This window comes from Phasianus colchicus, chromosome 1 (assembly GCF_987193195.1).
Source record: "Phasianus colchicus chromosome 1, bPhaCol1.hap1.1, whole genome shotgun sequence".
Lineage (NCBI taxonomy): Eukaryota > Metazoa > Chordata > Aves > Galliformes > Phasianidae > Phasianus > Phasianus colchicus.
The window spans coordinates 176408523-176429142 of NC_143436.1; the positions used below are offsets into that span (position 1 = coordinate 176408523).

At 46.8% G+C, this 20620-nt stretch overlaps 1 protein-coding gene across 9 annotated transcripts in view; it reads left to right on the forward strand.

Moving 5' to 3' along the window:
• KATNAL1 (katanin catalytic subunit A1 like 1) overlaps positions 1–20620 on the forward strand; it is a 76952-nt gene that overhangs the window by 36036 nt on the left and 20296 nt on the right. For 6 of the 9 annotated variants that reach the window (XM_090133520.1, XM_090133561.1, XM_090133562.1 and 3 more), the window contains exons 10-11: positions 361–487; positions 1914–4412. In XM_090133520.1, the coding sequence (XP_089989646.1) occupies positions 361–487; positions 1914–2112 (326 nt within the window). In that variant the 3' untranslated portion in view covers positions 2113–4412. The other 3 variants (XR_004170141.2, XM_031615811.2, XM_090133536.1) reach the window with 3 other exon arrangements.

Here is a 20620-nt window from a genome sequence, read left to right on the forward strand (position 1 = left end):
TACACAATCAAACACTTGAGCAAAGTGAATCTGAAGGGATATGAGAAGAAGCAGATATTTGTGCGATTGTGCTTTAGTGCCTTTGGGTAGCATGTCACCAAATGCTTTGTCACCTGAGACATAACAGGCATTTCTAATGATGTACAGCTTTGGAAAATGTCTTTTGAATGCACTAGTTTAATATACAGATTGAAACCTTATCCTTTACTGTATTTGATTCCACACTTTACTGTGATTCGTTGTCCCATTCTTTTTCTTGTATCAAACCCTTTTCTTTGTATTCTTCACTGAAAAATCTAAATTGTTCGTGTTTTGTTTATAATGTTTGCAAGGTTTCAAATGCACCTTTTTACATTGTAGCAAAAGGCAGAGCAGAACTACTTAAGATTAATCTTCGGGAAGTAGAGCTCGATCCTGACATCAGCCTTGAAGAAATTGCTGAGAAGATTGAAGGCTATTCTGGTGCTGACATCACTAATGTCTGCAGGTATCTCCTTTCCCTTAATTTGCAAATGAGACCACGTGTCAAGTCATCATTTGCATTATGTGATTAAAAAAAAAGCAATACCCACAGCAGCTGAAACAAGCTAACTGTGAATATTTGGGGGGCCCAAATCTGTTTCCTGGAACCATGCATTACTGGAGCAGTCTAAACACCGTACTGTTTTGCATGAGATGTCATAAAATTTGCTTAGATCTTAAGTAAAAGTTATCTGAGCAAATCTCCTTGTGTGTTACCCTTGTCTGCATTAACCAAATGTTTATTAACCTAGTGCAAAATAGGTTTGGATTCTTTTTTCTAAATCCCATGAGATCAACAGCTAGAATTTCGTAGTTCTGTGATAGAAAAGAACATCTCCTAGACTGCTTCTTTAGGGCTTCGACACATTTTATGTTTGGATAACCACCAGTGCAGCAGTGTCTTAAATTCTCCCTGGATGTTATACATGTGAGCATGTTACAGCTAATGTATAGCATTAGTATTGAATTCATTTCCATCACATTCCCACAACTTGTTTCAATTTTTGAAAAATGAGGCTTTTCTGGAGGAGGATGGGTATTTGAAAAACTTATCAGTAGGAACTCTGCATCCCTTATAGAGATAGGATCCCTGCCAAGTGGAACTGATCCTTTAAGAACATGGCTTGGGAATATATTTTCTTGCTGCTTTGCTGAAATTGTGAAGCAGCACCACGGTTTTCAAAACTTTGGTATGTATTCACACAGTGCAGTAGTTAAACTACCTGCTCTCCCTGAGGCCTGTGTTATCCCCCACTGGGAAAAAAACTCGGGGAAGGAGAAAATGTAATTTCAAACTGCGTGTGGGCTGTGGTGTGGAAATGAGCAGTGCTCTCTGTGGCAGTGGGCCATGCTGACGGCTCCAGAGCTGGGGAGGAGTGGTGGAACAGGTAGAGCATAGGGAGCCACAGGTACCGATGGCCTCAGCCCCAGGGCCACGTGGTGTCAGTGTTTGAGTGCTGCATGTGGGAGGATGTTGAAATTGTAATGGCATGGGAAGAGATCTGCAACATCCAGAGCACTTTTGGAAGAGAAAAAGAAAAATCCTTCAGTGCAGTTCTTCTCCCGCCCTGCCCTTTCCTGTGCTGAAGAAGTCGAATTTCATCTCTATGAATCATTATAAAATGCTTTCAGTTTTATAGTTTTAATTATCTCTGTTCATTTGCCATATGCTTAAATGAGTTTTGGTGCCAGTGCATTCTTTATATTGAATTAATGTTGGGATCTGGGAATGCGAATGCTAACAAAGATGTGAACCGCATCTTCTCTGGTAAATAAATGCTCTCTGAAGTGTTCCTGCCAGTGGTTTCTAGCAAGAGAATACAATCAAAATTCATAGGCTTACGGCACTTGCTGCTAGCAATTAGCTCCCATGCATTGTCCTGTATTTCCAGGGATGCCTCTTTAATGGCAATGAGACGGCGTATTAACGGCTTAACTCCAGAAGAGATTCGGGCACTTTCTAAAGAGGAGCTTCAGATGCCAGTTACCAAGGGGGACTTTGAGTTGGCTCTGAAGAAAATCTCCAAATCTGTTTCTGCTGCAGACCTGGAGAAGTACGAGAAATGGATGGCGGAGTTTGGATCTGCTTAATCTCACCGACAGCTTTCCATTGTGAGAGTTTATGGCTTTTGTTGTTTTCACTTGCAATGTGAGTTAGAAAATTTTTCAAAGGTTTAATAAAAGGTCTGCTGTTCTCCCTGTCCCACCTCCACCCCTTCCTGGTGACAAGATCTTTTAAACTCTGTTTGCCGTTAAAGGGAGTGATATGGTTAAAATTAAAAAAAAACCCACAAAAGTCTGAAATAGTAAAAGCAGACAAATGGAAAGGAAATAAATATACTTCTGAGAATAACCACCTTATTTTCCCAATGAAGAGCAGTGCTGTTTACCTCCTTGTACTCATCTCTCATGGCTAGAATCAGTAAATCAGCTGGGGAATGTGACTCCAGAGGAGCTAACAAGGGCTCGCTTACCCCCTGCTCCAAGTGCTGTGTTCTGTTGGGCTGCTGACTGCCTCCCCCAAACGTGGCATTGAAGTGTTTCCTGGTGCTGTTTTCTGCTTGGATGTCCAGAACAAAGCCTGAGGATTAATTGGCATTTACACAGAGGAAGTGAGGATCAGTTTTCCATCAAGATGCATGCTCAGCTCTCCTCTCTTGTACACGCATTTGGCTTTGATGTCACTTCAGATTGGAATGATGTTACCTGTGACTTCTCCTAGTGGAAATGAGAAGGAGAGGAAAGGACCTTGATTGCTTTCATTCCATGATGAATATGGTTTGTACCACTTTGACCATTAGGCACTTTGAAGTTTGACCAGTAGGCACTTTGACTTTATATTGTGCATTTATGTAGAATCTTGAACTTTGCTTTCTAAATGTTATTTAAATAACAATAGTGAAGACACTACTATGTCCTTAAAATGCATGGCTGTGGAATTCCAGGTCTTCTAGTTAGGCCTGAGCCTTTTCCAAGCTTTACTAAGTAATAGTATTTGCACTTGTTTATGTTGCAGAACTATTTTTGTTACACTTCTTAAATGAAGGTTTCTTAAAATGTGTAAATGCAATTAATTTAGGGAAAAGTAATCTGTACAATCTCATTTATGTTCTTATGTTTTTCTTCCTGTCCCAAGCACAAGTGCAGGGATGAGAAGGGTTAGGTTATAAACTCTAGCATGATAAATCCCCTCTCTGGAATGTAACTGTGATGCTGACAGTACGGGCTTTTCACAGCGTCAGACTGTGTGTCTGACTCATGTGGGTTTCCTAATGAAGGAATGGGAAGGATAGGTAAAATTTACAGAGGAATATGCAAGCTCTGAAATTCTTGGTGATTTTGTAAGCATGACTCAAAGTGTCTTGGTTGATCCGAGCTGTCCTGCAGTTGGGTGAGTTCTGCACCCTCTGGCTCTCTGCTGAGACTCGTGGTGACATAGCCAGGTGTCGTAGGCTGGAGTAAGAAATTGATCTTGATCAGAAATGAAGCCAAGTATTCAGAATCACCCAACGCATCTTGGATGGGAGTATATGTTTTTGCTGGTGCTTGCCAAATAATGTTTGTAATCCAGCACGTTGGTCTTTTGGGCCATGACATGTGAACCACTAACGTAAATGTTTCTTGAGCAAGTCTGCTGTTTGGGAGCAAGGACAGTCAGGATATGTGATTGACAATTCTGCTGTATCCTTCTGATTATGTGAGCAACTTGTGTGGTTGTGGTATCTTCTCTGCTTTGTCTGTCAGCAGTCCTTTTTCTTTCTCTCTCTGTAAAGTCCACAGCTTGGATGGATCATGCCATTTTAAAGGGCTCCACTAATTTGCATGAAGAAATACCACAGAGATTCTGTAAATCCTGCATTTGACACAAGACAGCTGGGGCTGTAGAGGCCTGTTTTCATGTGGCCTTTCAGAAATGTGCTTTCTGGTGCCCCCAGACTGGTTGAAAAACAACTGCTGTCCCAATCTTTCCAAGGACAGAGTATCTCCACTCGCTTTGTTACGATCTTGACCAGGGAGATTAGAACAGGATGAACATCAACTTTTCCCTTTTCACCTACAGAGAGAATAAAAGCTCCAGTTACTTTTTGCCTGCCCAGTTTGCACCAACTGCACAGTATAGCCTTTGCTCTTCACAATATCTGCAACTGTTAGAAAGAAGCAATTCTGTCTGCCCTGGAAGATGAGCAAGCGCAAAGCTGCATTTGACTCTATCATTTTTGGCTAAATTACTACCAGGTCCAGTCTGTTCCTCCCAGGGAATAGCTGGACCTTTATAGAAAGAAAGCTTTGAAAGCGTTGCCACAGTGTGTCATTTCTTCCTTATGAAAGCTGTAGGCTGAAGCTATTATTCTTTTTTCCTTTTTTTTTTTTTCTTTTTTCTTTTTGTTTTACTGCAGTAGAAATGAGGAAAGCTGTAAGAATCTTCTGCGGCCAGTGCCAGATTAGCACTTCAGGGTTTCTCCCTAGTGAGACAAGTACTGCCCAAGGAGCTTACTCTACACAGGCAAGATCTAGAAGGAAATAGACATGAATGCCAATAACTCACACCATTCATCTGCCCGAGAGCAGTGCTGGATTCAGCAGTTGCTACTTAGGAAGATGTAAGTACCAGTTTTCTCAGTTTCATGTTGCAAGCAGCAGGGCCCTTGCTGCCATTGAAAGCACAATGTTTAGCAGAAATGTCATTCCTTCCCTCAAGGTGTTGAACTAACCTCTTACACGGTAAGCAGAATTCACTACACTGGACATTCCTTCTAGTGGGAATTATTTGGGTGCTGCAGTTTTTCTCTAAAAATCATCATTTGTACCTTAAAAGTGCTTTTTCTGCACAGGTCCAATCATTCTTTTCTACTGCAGAATAGCAAAGTGAATGTTTCCAGGCCATAGATACTTTTCTGTGCAATGGCTGAGTGTTACAGCAGGCTCCTGTAGATCAGGCAGCTCACAAGACAAAGACCACCCCTTTCATGCCGAAACTCTTCAGTGTAGGTGTGTAGCCCTAATGCCAGCCCTTTCATCTCCACCCAGTCTCACCATTGCACTCAGCAAGGTGGGCTTGAAGGTTAAATCATTGCCTCTGGAAAAGAGCCATCAATGGGATGTAGCAAGAAGCAATTAAAGCAGGAAGGTCAGGCTAACAGTGGGAGGAATGCAAGTCCAACTCATGTCCCTTTGGGGGAAAGCCTCATTTAAGGGTGCTTGATTCATTAGAGAACAATGTAGTAGCATCTCACAGCCTGCTGCAACTATTTGTTTGGTCTGTGATAGAGCTGCGTACACGCCCGTGTGTGTGTATATGCACACAAGTTTGTACCTATGTGACATAAAATTGAGTTCTAAAGCTGTGTTTACATGTCTCTTTCTAAATGTCTGTGAAAGCCCTATTGGGTGGCACTGCTAATTTTTGTACAATAAGCAATTTGATTGTATGAAATAATAAATGTACATATAGAGTCTGTCTGTCTCTGGGCCTGTGATTGCTTTTCTGTAGCTGCTTCCAAAGGCTGCTGTACAAAGCAGATTTTTTCAGCATGTCACAGTGGTGTTGGATTCACCAAAGTCTTGGGCGGAGAGCAGTTAAAGCAGAGCCTGGCTTTTTTTGGATAACACTGTCAGCAATGCTTTCCCTCTTAAATTGGCCTTTCATTGCCACAGGCTATAAAATGGTGAATGTTCCAGTGCCCAGCACTGGGGGAGAGGAAAGTGGAGGCTCCAGCACATGTTCGGTGTTAGCACCTGATTCAGACCTCACAGCACTGGGCAGGCTTTTTATTGCTTGCCCCTGGGCTGAACGTATAATCAGACTCTAGAGAAGCTGTATCTTCAGCTGCTTGCTCAACAGAAGACTTTCAAAAGCAAAACTTCTATTAGGAAAGAGTTTTCAAAGTTGGAAAGAGACCCCACATCTCTTGGGGCCGAGTTGATTATTTGAATTTTCTCACTAACTTCCTTCTGGAAGTATGTGTAGTTTCCAGTGTTTCATAATGCCTCCGACATGAAAGAGAGAGCAAGGGAAATTGCTGATCAAGGGATTTCAGGAGAGGTCACATCTTTGCATAGAAAGTTCAGCTCACCCCAGTTTAAAAGAGACCGCACAATAGGAAAGGTGCTCCAACTTGTTTTGATCATGGAAAAGATTAAAAGACTTGTGTGATGTGAAGAAATCCTCCATCGAGCGAGCAAAGACCGAGCTGTACAATCCGGACACGAGGAGGTAAAAGCAGCAGAAGAACCAGAGAAATAACTTTTGTCTGTTCTAGGAATAGGCTCTCCTGGATCAGCTGATGGGCAGAGATTTTTTTCTGAGCATGATGAAAATGCAGGTGGCACGGTGGTGCCACTGAGGAAGGAGGGATCCTGGGGATGCAAAATCAACTCACTGGTGTCACTGGTACCACTGGTGTGCCCGACAGGCACAGGCAGGAGCAGGAGCAGTCTCAATAGCCCTCTGATGGAACAAATGGGCTGTATGAAACCACCCAGGTTGGTGACAGCAAAGGTTGATTGAACAAAGACCTGATGCTCTCCAGGTAATTGTAACTACCGGCCAGTAGTCAGAAATAAGTATCAGGAGCTTGCTTTCCCCACGGCTGGGAGGAAGGATGGTCTTATCTGATTTGCACAGCCCATGTTGGACCACCTGCTGGGGGAAGCTGATGGCAGAGGGACACTTCGGAAGGCAGGGCATGTGGGTTTTTTCCCCTCCCGTGTTGTTCCATGAAAGCATAGCATGAAAGGCTGGCCATGGCTGCAGATGCTGTGATCACCTGCATTTCAGAGCTTAACTTCCATCTGAACCTTAGCTAGCAGAGCTGCAGCAGCAAGTGATGTCCTCTTGTCTGCACAGCACAGATCTGTGTGGTGCTCTCCACATTCCAAGCCTGCCTGGTCTCACAGACCAGGGGTGAGCTGTCCATCTGACCTACTGGCTGCATACACAGTTGTTCAGAGCAACCTGAGTGCAATACAGAGCTGACTTCTGGCCAGCTGAAGCATCGTGTTCCTTATATGTATTGGACAGCTCCAGGGAATTTCCTGTTCTTCTTTAAAAGGCCCCTCCTAGCATTGAGAGCATGTGGAATGAGATGTCTTGGCAAAGCCAATTGCCCAAATGCAAGAACGTTTTCCTCAACAGTGAAGAAACTGCCATTAGAAAAGCTTTGGTTCTGTTGTGAAGAGATTAAGTTCCCATCCCTGCTGCAAGGGCAGGGCTAGGGCTGTATCATGATCAAGCTCCATTTTCTGGCTTTTGTGGTTTTATGTCTTTGTTGTAGTAGGAACATTTCTCTTCCAAGTTAGGGAGAAGCCATTTTCTGAGAGTTAGAGGGTTTTGTTCAGTGTTTGGCTTAGGGCTTTGGGGATCCCGTGGTCTGACTGGCACATGAAGGTGTTGAGACCATTCCCAGCACTGCTGTGTTTGGAGACTATTTTCATCCAAATGCATCCCGCTTGTCTGTCTTGTCCAGTAACTAGTAGAGCTTTGTGCAAGATCTCTTAAAATAGAATATTAGTTTAACAAGGAGACAAATTCCTAGTAGCAGATTACAGCTGTGTTGCTCCCATTTGCGAGCAGCCCCTTGCATAAGTTGTTCAATGGATGTAAAAGAAACTGTCTTGGAAATAAGAGCTTCTTTAACTTGACTTTGCAGAATGAGAAAGGTAGGAAGATACACCAGAGTATCTGAGATGTTAGCAGCTGAAATTTCTTCTTGTGGCTTTCCTCTCTGTCTAGCAGTTGCATTGCCGGGTTGCGCTTTCTGGTTCCAATTTGCATGGAAATAATTACCATTGTTTATCTGAGAGACGGCATTTTGCAGATGAATTGGTTCCACAGAGCCCTCTTCTGCCCTGGCAGTGGGTGTTCTCACACAGTGCTGTGTGACATCTAATTGAACGGGCTGATGGCGTGAGATCCTCCTTGTGAAGTAAAGGTCATTGGAATGGTGAAGGTGAGAGGAAACGCGCTGAATACCAATCGGACTGACGGTATCAGAAACCATAGCAACTCTGCACAGGGTTTATAAATATAAGCGAAAAGAAAAAGGGAATAACCTTAAGGAGGTGCTGACAGCACTGCAGTATGCATGTTGATGAAAGTGGTGGTCTCTGCATCCTTGCCAGTGAGGAGAACGTCTGTGAGAGGATGGGAGCGGCTCAGAGAACAAAGGGAGCCAGATTCAGGTGCTGCTGATGGGTTTCATCGCCTGCCTTCCTGCCTAAAAACGTGCCAGTTCCCAGGGCAGTTTTGTTATGGCCACTGCAAGATCTGCCTTTCGTCTCCTGGAATTTGAAATCCTAATAGCTTGCTTCCCGTCCTTGAGCTTTGGGGTAAGCTGGGGCTGCAGTGTTCCTCCAAGGCTAGAAGAGCAAGTGGATGTCAGTGGCGATGCGTTCCTGGAGGGCGCAGGGCTCTGTTGCACTGGGTACTGCTCCATGCACGAGGAGAGATGCTGTGATTCCTACAGGGCACTGCAGGGGTGAATGGTAGGGGAAGGTAGAGGTGAAGTGATTTACCTGGGCTCCTTGGGTCAGTAGAAGAGACACCCCTGCGACTCCCGGTCCTGGTCCTACAGGGTGCAGTAGTGCTTTTCAGTGCTTTTGATCTGCAGCCCCCTAGCATTTTCCCTACTGAGGCTGAAGATCCCTGAGCTGTGAATTGAATCCTGTAAGTCTGATTTTCTTCAGTACCTTCTGTAGGCACCTTACAAACAGCCTGCGGTGCTCCCGGGGGCGGCAGCTGATAGCTTCAAAGGCACTGGCCCATGTCATCCTAAGCTTGTCTGAATTTCTTATTGAAGGGAGTGTATAATAGATGCAGTTGATTTTATTTTCTTGTTAGTTTGCTCAGAAAGATGAAGCTCAGTGAATGCAAGGTGCTTCTGGGGAGCTTATTTACAGGGTGTTTTTTTCTGTGCAAATTAGCATTTTGCCAGCTATGGCATGCCCGTTTAAAATAAATATTTGCTTCCCTTTAATTTATGCTTGTGTAGAAAGATCCCTGAGTATGCATATCTATTCCTCTGTCATACCTAATTAGACATTTCTGCTGCAGTGCTGGGGGACCAGGAGGAGCCATGCAGGATCAGTGAGCAGTGCTGCCGGGTCAGCTTCCCTCTCTGGATCCTGGAAAGTTTGGTTTGAGCTGGGAAGTGTGCCCAAGCAAAGCATATGGCAACACAATGGTGTCAACAAGGGGGGAGAGGAGGGGAGGGGATGGGAGAGGAAAGAAGAAGGGAGGAGAGAGGAGAGGAAAGGAGAGGAGAGGAGAGGAGAGGAGAGGAGAGGAGAGGAGAGGAGAGGAGAGGAGAGGAGAGGAGAGGAGAGGAGAGGAGAGGAGAGGAGAGGAGAGGAGAGGAGAGGAGAGGAGAGGAGAGGAGAGGAGAGGAGAGGAGAGGAGAGGAGAGGAGAGGAGAGGAGAGGAGAGGAGAGGAGAGGAGAGGAGAGGAGAGGAAACAGCTCTGGGTGTGCTGCGTGCCCACGTTCACCAACAAGTGGATGGTGGGGACAGGAGAAGCAATCCCACAGGCTCCCACTTAGGGAGAAGAGCAGGAAACCTGCTTTAAAATGAATGAGTAAGAAGCTCAGCAGTTTTGAGGCGGAGTGGAGCCCACTGCCACCAGCAACCTGGAGCTCTCCTCCAGCTCTGTGGCACAGCCAGATGTTTTGTTTTCACAGGCGGTTGGGAAACTTGCTGCCAGTTTCCAGTCTAAACATACCCACATTTGATTTGTATCTGTCTGGTCTTCTGCTAATACCATCCTGTGGCAGATAGTTCTTTTTCCCTCGTACACACACAAATATATTTATAGAGTCATCACGTAAAGCAAACACCCTGTGCTTTGTTAGCAAAGCTCCTTCCATCTCTTTTTATAAGACAGATCCTCTTCAGCAGCCTTTCCTTCCACCTGCACCTGCTTGGATTTTTTGACGCAGATCAGATTCACAGTTCGTATGGCTTTGGTGGTTAAACCGTTGTTTCTCACAGCTAGTGCATGGTGAAAGCAGTCCCTGGGTCTGGGCCATGGAAGGGTTCATGTCACCCACAGAGCATGGTATAAGGCTGCCCTGTGCTTTACCAGAGCAAGGTGTCTGTGGTGTGAAAAGCCACGATCTCTGTTAACCCTGGAGCAAAGTGTCCTGCAGCAAATCCTCTGGCACCCATCCCTTAATGCATGACAATTTCAGCCTTTTGGCTTTCTGCCTTGCTCTGTTCAGCAAGTCCAAGCTGGAAATTAAAGCTGGCTGCCAGCGGGGACACCCGAGCTGCTGAGTGAGCTGCTGGGAGGGAAATCAAGCCGTGTGGTTAGGGACAGATTCTTCTCTTAAGTCTCATTACTTTCATTTTTCCAGACCCTCTCCTCCAGCTCACTGTGAAACCTCAAACAGCGGAGCTGTGGAATGCAGCCTGGGTTGAGGACAGGGACCTGGGGTCAGCCAGCTGCTGTGCAGTGCTGTGCCACCTCCTTGCCACTGGGACACAGGCTGGGGAGGGGATAATGGGCAGCTGGAAGCACGGGCAGGTGGAACATTCTCTTTATCCGTGGAGTCTCCTCCTGGAGCAGATGTCCATCCCAGGCTGCCTGCTTAAACCTGTCCCCTTCTGCAGAGGGGGACACCGCACACCCCACTCTCCTCAAAGCATAGCAGTCCCATTGCAGGGGAATTGCTGAGAAAATGTGTGTTCCCATGGCACAGCATCTCTTCAGAGACCTGCACACTGTGCTCTTCAAAATCGTTTTTACCTCCAGACAAATTCATTTCTTCCTCGAGAATGAGCTTAGCGCACTAGGAAACAAATGCTTCAATATCTCCTCTGGCCTCTCAGGACTCATTATGAATTTATGTTTAAGCCTTGTTTTTTATTTAAGCCTCAGAGTTTTCCGTGTAATTTTTCCGTACAGAGAGGAACACACAGCTTTTGGGGTTGCGGGACGGAGCGCTCAGCCAGCACAGTCCCTCGGAGGGAGTTTATAAGCCATGTATGCAGAGCTTATAAACCTTTGCTGTAGGGTTCCTTGGGATGTAGTGCTTGCAGCAGACCTGTAAATATTGAGATTTCTTAAACCGCACAGAGGCTGCGGAGCACGAGAGCTCAGCTGGAAAGGACTCAAAGCCGTGCTGAGCTCTGAATTCTTGAAGGCCACTTGACTCTCTGAGCTAATAGAGTCCTCCCGACTGTGCCCATCTGCACAAACACATCCTTAAGAAACCAAGAAATCATCAGAGAAAGAAAAGTGTTCTGAATGTTTTTGAGATTCTTAAACACTTGAGGAAGTTTTAAGGGTTAGAAGCAGCTTAGTCGTTGCTGTACATGCCCAGCAGCCCTTCAGACAGCACTCGGTGCAGCTCTGGCCATGTGAGGCTGGATGCAATTACAGAGCTCAGGGCTGGAGCTCAAAGCTGCGTCCCCACAGAAGTCAGTGTGCAAAGTGCTGACTGCAAATATCCTCCCTGATAACCCCAGGATGAATGCAGGGGTTATATCCTTCTCTGTGTCCACTGGGGGTAAAGCAGTGGAAAATGGACTTAAATTTAATATATGGGACATTTGTTTTAAACAGCAAGGGGAAGAATTGCAAGTATCCCAGCATCAGAAATTGCCCTGAAATTGTTCATCATAATGGTGTGGAAAATGTTAAATTTCATGAGTGCAATGACATTGTCCTCATCAGAGAGGATGAGCCTTTCTAGCTATGGCCATACTGACCAGAGCATTGCTGCAGGTTCTGGACGTGGCCCTGGGCACCCTGCTCTGGTGTCTTTGCTGGAGCAGGGGTTGGGCCAGGGGGCATTCAGAGGTCCCTTCCCACTCACCCATCTTGTGATTCAGGGATGCCAAAATGTCTGCATTCATCCTCTAGCTCCCTGGCCCTTTAGATGTTCACATGGGAGCAGCTCCACAGCGTCTATCCTCCTACCCACTTATGCTGAGAGCCCTGGTTCTCCCTCCCCATATCCCTCTCCAAACTCATATCCCTTCCCAAGCTGTATTTGAGCAAACTCACCTTGATTTCCCTCCAGGAACCCCTGCCCCTGTCCTGAAGTGCAGAATTAGAATTAGATGAAAAATCCAAACTTGTCTTGAACCATCACTCACTTTGCAATTTTGCTCTGACAGCGAACGTCCCTATGGTTAAAAAGTGTGTCTGGTTTCTAATTCAGCTCAGTGTTCTCCAGTGCCCATCACTGCCTGGCTGTGTGCCTCTCGTGGTCTCAATTTTTGTCCCCCTTACCACCCGGGGTTTTCTCTCCATGCATGTACTTACACACATCATCAAATCACCTCTCGGGTTTCTTTCTGACAAGTTACAGAGGCTGACCTCCAGAAGTCTCTCCCTGTAAGTAGTTTTCCTCAGCTCTCAAACCATTTTTTATGGCTCTTTTCTTCATTCACTCCATTTTATTTTTTTTTTATGTTCTCTTTAAAATATGGGTACCTCAGCAGGATGCAGTATTCTGGTGTCAGCCTGACCAAGGACAGACACAGAGATAAAATCACCTGCTATTCCACTTCACAGACCCGTTGCTTATACACAGAAGGACCAAATTAGCTCTTTCTGCTACAGCAGCCAGGAAAATAGGTCTCACGTTTAAGAACCAAAAAGCTAGATAGCTGTATTAAAAAAAGAAAAATGAAGCCAACATAAAAGCAGAATTATAAACCAGGGTGGCATTAATAGCACAGTGTGATACTAGCCTGAACACATTAGTTGAAATAAAATGCTGAGAAAATGCTTTCTTCCACTTCAGAGCCTATTAGAAGCCTGTGCTGTGGCTGTGTTGGTCAGGCTGTGTTTCTGGGAACCTGGACACCAAGGACACTGTCAGTCCTCCACTTACTGTATGTGCTTCTCATGGAACCTGTGTGGAGGAGCGTCCTTCCTTCTGGAGGGAGATGAAAGCCATGGAGATGAACACTCTCATATAGAGAGAAATGCTGGGGGCTGATGCGCTGGGCACACCAGTTGGAGGGTCACCAAGGTGGCTGGAGTGCATGAAGTACCAGGAGATGGTGAGAGAGTTACTCTTGCTTAAGCGTAGGAAGAGAAGGTGAAGGAGTGGCCTGACTTTGCCTGCAATGACCCAATATGAGATAATAGGGAAGAATGAAGCCAGATCCTTCCTGGAGATGCATGGTGAACATATGACAGCACAAGCTACCCAAAGAGGTGAGGGTGTCTGTGCCCTTGGATGTGTTCAAACTCATCATGGCCTTGATAGGTTTGCTGTAACAGAGCCTGATTTGAGCTGGGATGACCTTTCATCCTTGTTAATACTTAGGTCACTGGCAGGAAAAAGAAGACCAACACGCATTGTTAGACAGGGTGATTGGGATATGCTGAAATGAGGCATGTGGTGAGAGTCATCTCACTCAGCTCAGCTCCCAGGAACAGGGCGTTCTGGTCTCCTTGTTATCCGTGGAAGGAGAGATATCCCCATGGGATGATGTAGCTCAACCCAAGATATGTGTCTGAGGTTGGTGAGTTGGTGGTGTTGATGATGGCACATGGTATTTTCTGTCTTTATGGGCTAGGGAGAGGTACTCTAAGCAGGAGATATAGAGGGGAAACCAGCTTCGGCTTGACCATTTTGATGTTTGATAGTAGGTGTATCTTAAGAAGCTCCGTGGCTCTTTGTCCTTGGGAAGAGACTAAATCCCCATGATCCTCATGAGCATCAGGCCCAGCATTGTGCCTGTACCTCACCTTTGTGGGATCAGGAACCAGAGTTCTAGATGGCTAAATCTAATGAGAAAAAGTGTCTCATTCCCAATACAGTATGCCACCATCCTGCACTTCTGCTCTGAGTCCTTTTTCCTTACCAGGTAGCTGAAGAGTTGCTCTCTCTACTAAGAAAAGCAACTTAGCCTTCCTTTGGCAAAAGAGCTGTCCCTCAGCCTGTTTTGTGCTGGCCAGGCTACCAAAAACATCCACACTTTTTGTTTTTTCCCCGTTCTTCTTTCTTTCCCCCATTCCAGGCACCTCCCCAGTATTCTGACATCTCCCCAGAATTGTATTCATTGTGGAAATCTCAAACTACATTTTGGGGGATCCCTACAAGTGTACAGTCAAACTACTGCACAGCAGTGTGCTGTTCCCAGGAAGGCTGGGTTTCACCCAGTGCTCCCAGTAGAGCAGTGGTGCTGGGAGCCCTGACACCCAATGAGCTTTTTGTTCATTGTAAAATGTTGTTAATGGAAAAGCAGACTTGAGCTTGTTCACAAGATATGTGAAATCAAATGCATAATACAGATACTGTTCCATTCTTGCAAAGCAAAGGTCTTCCTGTTTCTTAAATATCTGATTATGTATTTTCTGCCCCAGCATAATGTCATGGAGATAAAAGCTTTCATTTCTTCTCATTGCTTCTTCAGTATTTCACATCTTTGTAAAAACGAAGATGTTTTTTTGTTAGGTCATATGGATTGAAAGAGCATCCTCTACTGATGAGACAGCTTGAAGGATCACAAATGCTAGTTCATCTAGTTCATCTGCTAGTCCGTCCTCCCAGGTTCTCCTGTCCCTTCACTTGCTCCACCCGAACATCTTCAGGATAGCAGTTCAGCCCTATGGCTTCTGCTTCTGACCCATCTCCCAGCTGAGATGCAGGCCTGCGGAGCTGCATGTCTCGTGCTCCAGGCAGCGAGCTGCCAGCCAGGCCCAGCACCAGCATCTCGGTGGGTCTGGCAGGTCCTGAGGTCTCAGGTCAGATGGGAACTGCTCTGGAGGCAGCATCTCAAAAGTGGTGCCTAATGGAAGCTCTAATGGCAGCTTAATGGCAGCTCTTCCTGCTGCCATAGAAACTGCACAGACTTGACAACAAGTTGTTACTTTTCTCGTCTCCAATAGCTCAGCATCTGAAGTGACTTGACCTATGAGGACATTTGCATTAAGTATCACTTGATAGCTGGAAAAATTAGATTGAAGGAAGAAAAAAAACCTAAGAGGAAACTTCTGAACCTTGTGTGAAAGCCATAGGGGGGCTCCTGGGAGCCATGGGAGGCATTTCTATGGGGTAAGAGCAAGGGAGCAGAGAGGCCAAGGAGAGATTGTTAGCCAAAAGGAGGTCACGAGGGATGCCTCCTTTTTTATTTTCTTCTTTTTTCTTTTTTAATGATTTTTGCCTATTAGCAAAATTAGCAAGGAAAGCCTTTCTGCTATTTATGAAACTAAAAGACCTACAAAGGAGAGCAGAGCTCTCAGGCACAAATATTACAATTTCACAGAAACACAGGTGGCAGAGATGTCTGCTTGTAGGCTCCTGACTTCGCAGGCAGGGAAAGCAGATATGTTGCAATTTAATTCCTGAAGGCACAATTTTGCAGAATAAGCCAGTATGACATTAAAATGTTGCCCTATCTATGCCATTCAGAGAAGCTTTTTACTTCTGACATCTCCCAGAGTGCATCTGCGACTCAGTGCATCACAGGCACTAATTTTTGAGAATTTTTACAAATATGCCCCCCATTTTAACTCCTTTTGATAAACCTATTTCAAGAATTAAGAGCAGATTGTGAAAAACTAACAGTACCAAGTAAAAGCACCCCTTGAAACCCAGAAAACCACGGCAACATTGGAGTTTCATCACGCAACACATGTCAATCACAAGCAAGTGTCAAATGGGACTGGTGTCCCAACCATTTCCTTCTCCCATCAAACAGCTGCCTGGGGTGATGGTCATTCAGTGTTTTGCATCCTGGGGATTGTCTGATGCTTCCAGAAAATCTTGTGAACTTGTACGAGCAGCAATGCAGTCTTGGCACAAAAGTTGTTCGATTGTCTTGGGACAGGTGTTGTTCATTTGACTTGGGATGGCTGTTGTTTGGTTGACTTGAGATGGCTGTTGTTTGGCAGCTGCTGCTCATGTGTATTTGTCTTTTTTTTCTAACCTGCTCACCTTTTGTTGTCTCAGAGGCAGCCCACAGATATGTTGTGACCAGGTGTCCATCATGCTTGGACGAAGCCCAGAGATTTGGCTGTCATGGTTGCAGGTACAAACTTAATGGCTGCAATGTGCTGCTGCACTTTTGGCTTTCACAGTGAGGTCACTGGCTGTGCTGGAGCAACATCCAGCCTTCACTGAAGATCTTGCAGAATGCTGTAATATCTTAACTTCCCCTGGGAGCAATCATAAAACAATAAGTTGTCATTTTGTATTCTTAATGTGGTAGTAAATTAGATGAGGAGTTCAGCATTTAATTGTGAAGCTCAAAAAGCCCCATATTACCCATGAGCCCTGGCATTTTCCTGATGATATCCTACAACCCCACAGTGTACAGTCGCCGGTCAGAGTTCATCTTCTCCCTTATACATCCTCTCACGACAGTGAAGGTGCATCTGGTGGGCAGCATCCCAGCATGGCTACAATCTGAGCACCAGTGTTGATAATGCCAATGCTCCATGCATCCCCATTTGCCTCTTTTGCATGAAGCATCACAGCCATACAGAAGCTGGAGCTTGCCCCTTCATTTCTTGGCTGTCCTTGACAACCCTGACAGCTAGGATGGATTTTCTGAGTGAGCAAGAAACCTCTGTTTGGACTAATAATAAAGTTTGGTCTAAAATCTTTTTTTGTGCTCCATTTATTCAATGTCTTCTTTCATGAAAAGTTAGGAGCGTGGTGCATGTTTTCCAAATAACAACAGCATTTTTATAAAGAGCAAACAGATAATTCTTATCCTGTCTTCAGCATGGGTCAGCCTTCCTTGCAAAATAACCTCTGATGTGAAGATAATGAGATGGGCTATTGTGGCATAGAGTGGAGAGACAGAAGAAGGAGGTTGGACATGAAAGTTGGTGGTGAGCTCAAAGGGGCCAGGAGGGGAGCTGTGGGCAAAGGTTTCCCAGACATGGCTTTCAGCACGGAGCTGATCACCACCACCAGGCAGCGGACTGTGCTGTGCTCCACCTGTCTCATCCTGACACCAGGAGCTCAGGATGTGTGCACAATGTCCAACACTGCTACTGATGCCCCAGGTGGGCCTTCAGCCCAGGCACCCAGTGCTCTTCCATCTCCCCAAGGGGCTTTCCAACATCTGAGGGTAAAACTCCTTGTTCATCTGTCCATGCTTCCAGAGGATGCTTGATGAGCACTTTCACAGTTGTCCTGTTTCTGTCTGGGCTTGGAACTCAAGGTGGGATCTCTTGGCAGAGGCTCCAGTGCAGCAACCCAGGACCTTGCAGTTGCACAAAGCCAAAATGCTCTTCTAGATTAATTCTTCATACAAATTCACACAAATATGCAATGCTGGACCTCACATTTTGACACAGGACATTGTGGCTATATCTGTGATGGAAACATACCCAGGGCCATCCGTTGGCTCTGCAGCAGCTGGATCAGGGTGGCTTGGTACCAGAACAGTGTGGCTGCACTCCAGCTACCTACTGGTTATAGTTCATAGGATCATAGTATCACTGAGGTTGGAAAAGACCTTCAAAATCATCCAGTCCAACTGTTCACCATCACTATTTCCCCACAAAATCATGTCCCTTAGTACAACATCTAAATGTTTCTTGAACACCTCCAGGGGCAGTACCACATCCCTGAGGAGCTCATTCCAGCACCTGACCACTCTCTCAGAGAGGAAATTTTTCCTAATATCCAACTTTAATCTCCCCTGGTGCACCTTAAGGCCATTCCCTCTAGTAATATTGCTGTTACCAAGGAGAAGAGGCCTACTCCCACCAGACAGTTGTACAGAGCGATCAGGTCTCCCCCGAGCATCTTCTTCCCCAGACTGAACAACTCCGGTGCCTTCAGCTGTTCCCCACAAGATTTGTGCTCCAGACCCATCCAGTTTCATTGCCCTTCACTGATCATGCTCCAGTGCCTCAATGTCTTACTTGTAGTGAGGGACGCAGAACTGAACACAGCACTCAAGGTGTGGCCTCATAAGTGCTGACTATAGGGGGACAATAATCTCCTTTCTTCTGCTGGCTGTGCTATTTCTTATACAAGCTACACTCATTACTTCACAACACTGCTTCAAATCCAATCCCAATATTAGAGAGCATTGTCCAAATGCTCCCTGAGCTCTGACACTTCAGGCCGTGCCCACAGCCCTGTGCAGGCTGTTCCATGCCCACCGCCCTGTGGTGCAGACCCTTTCCCTCACCCCCAGCTGCCCTCCCCTGCCGCAGCTCCATGCCGTTCCCTCAGGTTCTAATTTCTCATCAAAGGTTTGGCCAACAGTTTGAAGGGATATTGCGATTATTGATCCAGCATGTGTGCATCTTTTGTGAAATATTCTGTCAGAAGGCCATGACAAATGTGAAAACGTGTTTGCAGGAGCCATGTGAAGTTGCTGGGTTTACTTTGGCACCACAGATGCTGAGAGGAACTGCTGGAAGGAGCAGGGCTCTGCCCACACCCCAGGTAGGGAGCTCTGCTTTGCCTTCAAACCGAACAGAATCAGGCCTTGCTGCTGCAGCTGCAGGCTGCAGGCACAGAGGAAGAGCAGCCTGGGATGGAGGAAAGGAACAGAAGGGCACTGCAAGGGAGAGGTGGTGGTGCCCACAGACGTGGCCGTTGCTCCACCCCACCTCCCCAGCACACCTTGCTCTCCCGATTGAGTGCTGCCCCCTGCGAGGTGCTCCCCAGCGGTGGGCTGTGCCTCACAGTTATTTATAAGCCGAGCAGACAGGCAGAAAAGATGCTCAGGCAAAAAACCCTCAGCGTGCATGACAAAGCCGAGGAGCTGCTGCCTTCCACACGCCGCCAATTGCACAGTCAAGTAAATAGCCCCGGGGCGCTAGTGACTCCGCCGCATTTTCGTGTCTGAAAAACGGTTCTATTTATTGAACATTCATTTTACACTTGAGAGCTAAAAACTTCCTCTTCCCACCTTCTGTCGGAGGCGCGCGCACCTCCGGCGTGTAACTGAGAGCGAGCTGTGTCTCGAGGGAGAGCAGCTTAATGACTCATGGAAAGTCGCTCTGCACGCAGCCTGTGGGCTGTGATGTTCATGCGGATGTGATGTTTCATGGGGGAAACGGCTCCGTGTTTTATGGGTAGAGCCCGGAGAGAGGTGTGAGGGTCTCTGACCTGGGGCTACGTGGAAATTGCACGAGCAGAGAAGCTTGATGTTGGCCTCCGGGGTGGAAGTCAGGTGGACGGGGTGCTGCTGTGATGTGCAAGTGATGTAGTGCTGGCACGGGCAGCCCAGAGGCTGTGGAGACCTTCCAAAGCCACCTGGCTGTGGCCTTTGGCACCCTGCTCTGGGTGTCCCTCCTGGAACAGGGCTGGGCCAGAGAGCCTCCGGAGCTCCCTGCCCGTTCAGCCCCCATGAATGGCACACAGTGCTGTGAGCCAGCTGGGGACTGAGGTGCGCTGGAGGCTTCTCCAGCTTTGCAAGCACTGCAGACTTAGGCACAGGTTGTGGTCTGTGTTTGCCATCAGCCAAACCCTGCTGGGAAGCATCACAGCTGCAGCTGAAGAGTGGTGAAAGGCAGGAGTTGGGGCAGAGAGACCTGAGGAGAGTGGAGAAGGAAGACACCTGCTGCAGAAGAGGGTTCCCATACCATGCGCCCACCTTAGCCCCAGGGAAGGTGATGTGGTTAGTGCTGAAGTCAGCAGGAGCTGAGTCTATTTCATAGAATCATAGAATGGCCTGGGTTGAAAAGGACCTCAATGATCATCTAGTTTCAACCCCCCTGCTATGTGCAGGGTTGCCAACAACCAGACCAGGCTGCCCAGAGCCACATCCAGCCTGGCCTTGAATGCCTCCAGGGATGGATTCAGCACTTCTCCAGGCAGCCTGTGCCCGTGCCTCACCGCCCTTACGTGAAAGACTTCTTCCTTGTATCCAATCTCAATTTCCCCTCTTTGCATTTGAAATCATTTCCCCTTGCCCTGTCACAAAAGACCGTGCTGAAGAGTCTGTCCCCTTCTTTCTTATGGCCTCCCTTTAGATCTCAGCGCATATAGCTGATTTTTAGCCTGAGCAGCACAGACTTTCTCCATGCAATCTTCAGCACATCACCTCCTGCCTCACCTTCGCGAGCAGTGCAGACAGCATCCATGTAACCCACATTTCGTGTTAGGCAGGGCGGAGCTGCCCTCTGCTGTCTCTGCTCTGCACAGCTGCCTGTTTGTTTGTTACTCAGATTAAAGCCCAGCCTGGGCACGCTGATCCGCTTCCGACAGGGCTGTTTGGAGCCCAAACCCTCTCCTCTAATCATGAAGGCACACGGAGATGGCACTTCACTGCCCGGTGCCTCCCCAGCTCAGCCACAGCCGGAGAAAATCCAATTGGAGCTGTGATGCATGGAGGGGTGATGCACCTGGCCTGGCTTTCCCAGTGCTTCAGTGCCCCTGCATGCTGCTGGTGCTTCAGGGTTTGCTGGTGGCTGTATGCTGGCCTTCAGGCCTTCTTCCTAGCAGGGAGAGCTGGTTGAGAGCTGGTTTGTTGGGATATGAAGCTCTTGGATAAGTCCCCTGACTAGAATTATTTTGAAAAGGATGCATACAGATCGCTGTGCGCAATGCCAGGCGATGGCTGCAAAGGGACAGCTCTGGAAACGTGGTTTTCATTTACCCCCAAAGGATGCCCACATTGGGAAGGCACTGGATGGAGAAAAAGCCCATGCTGTGGGTGTGT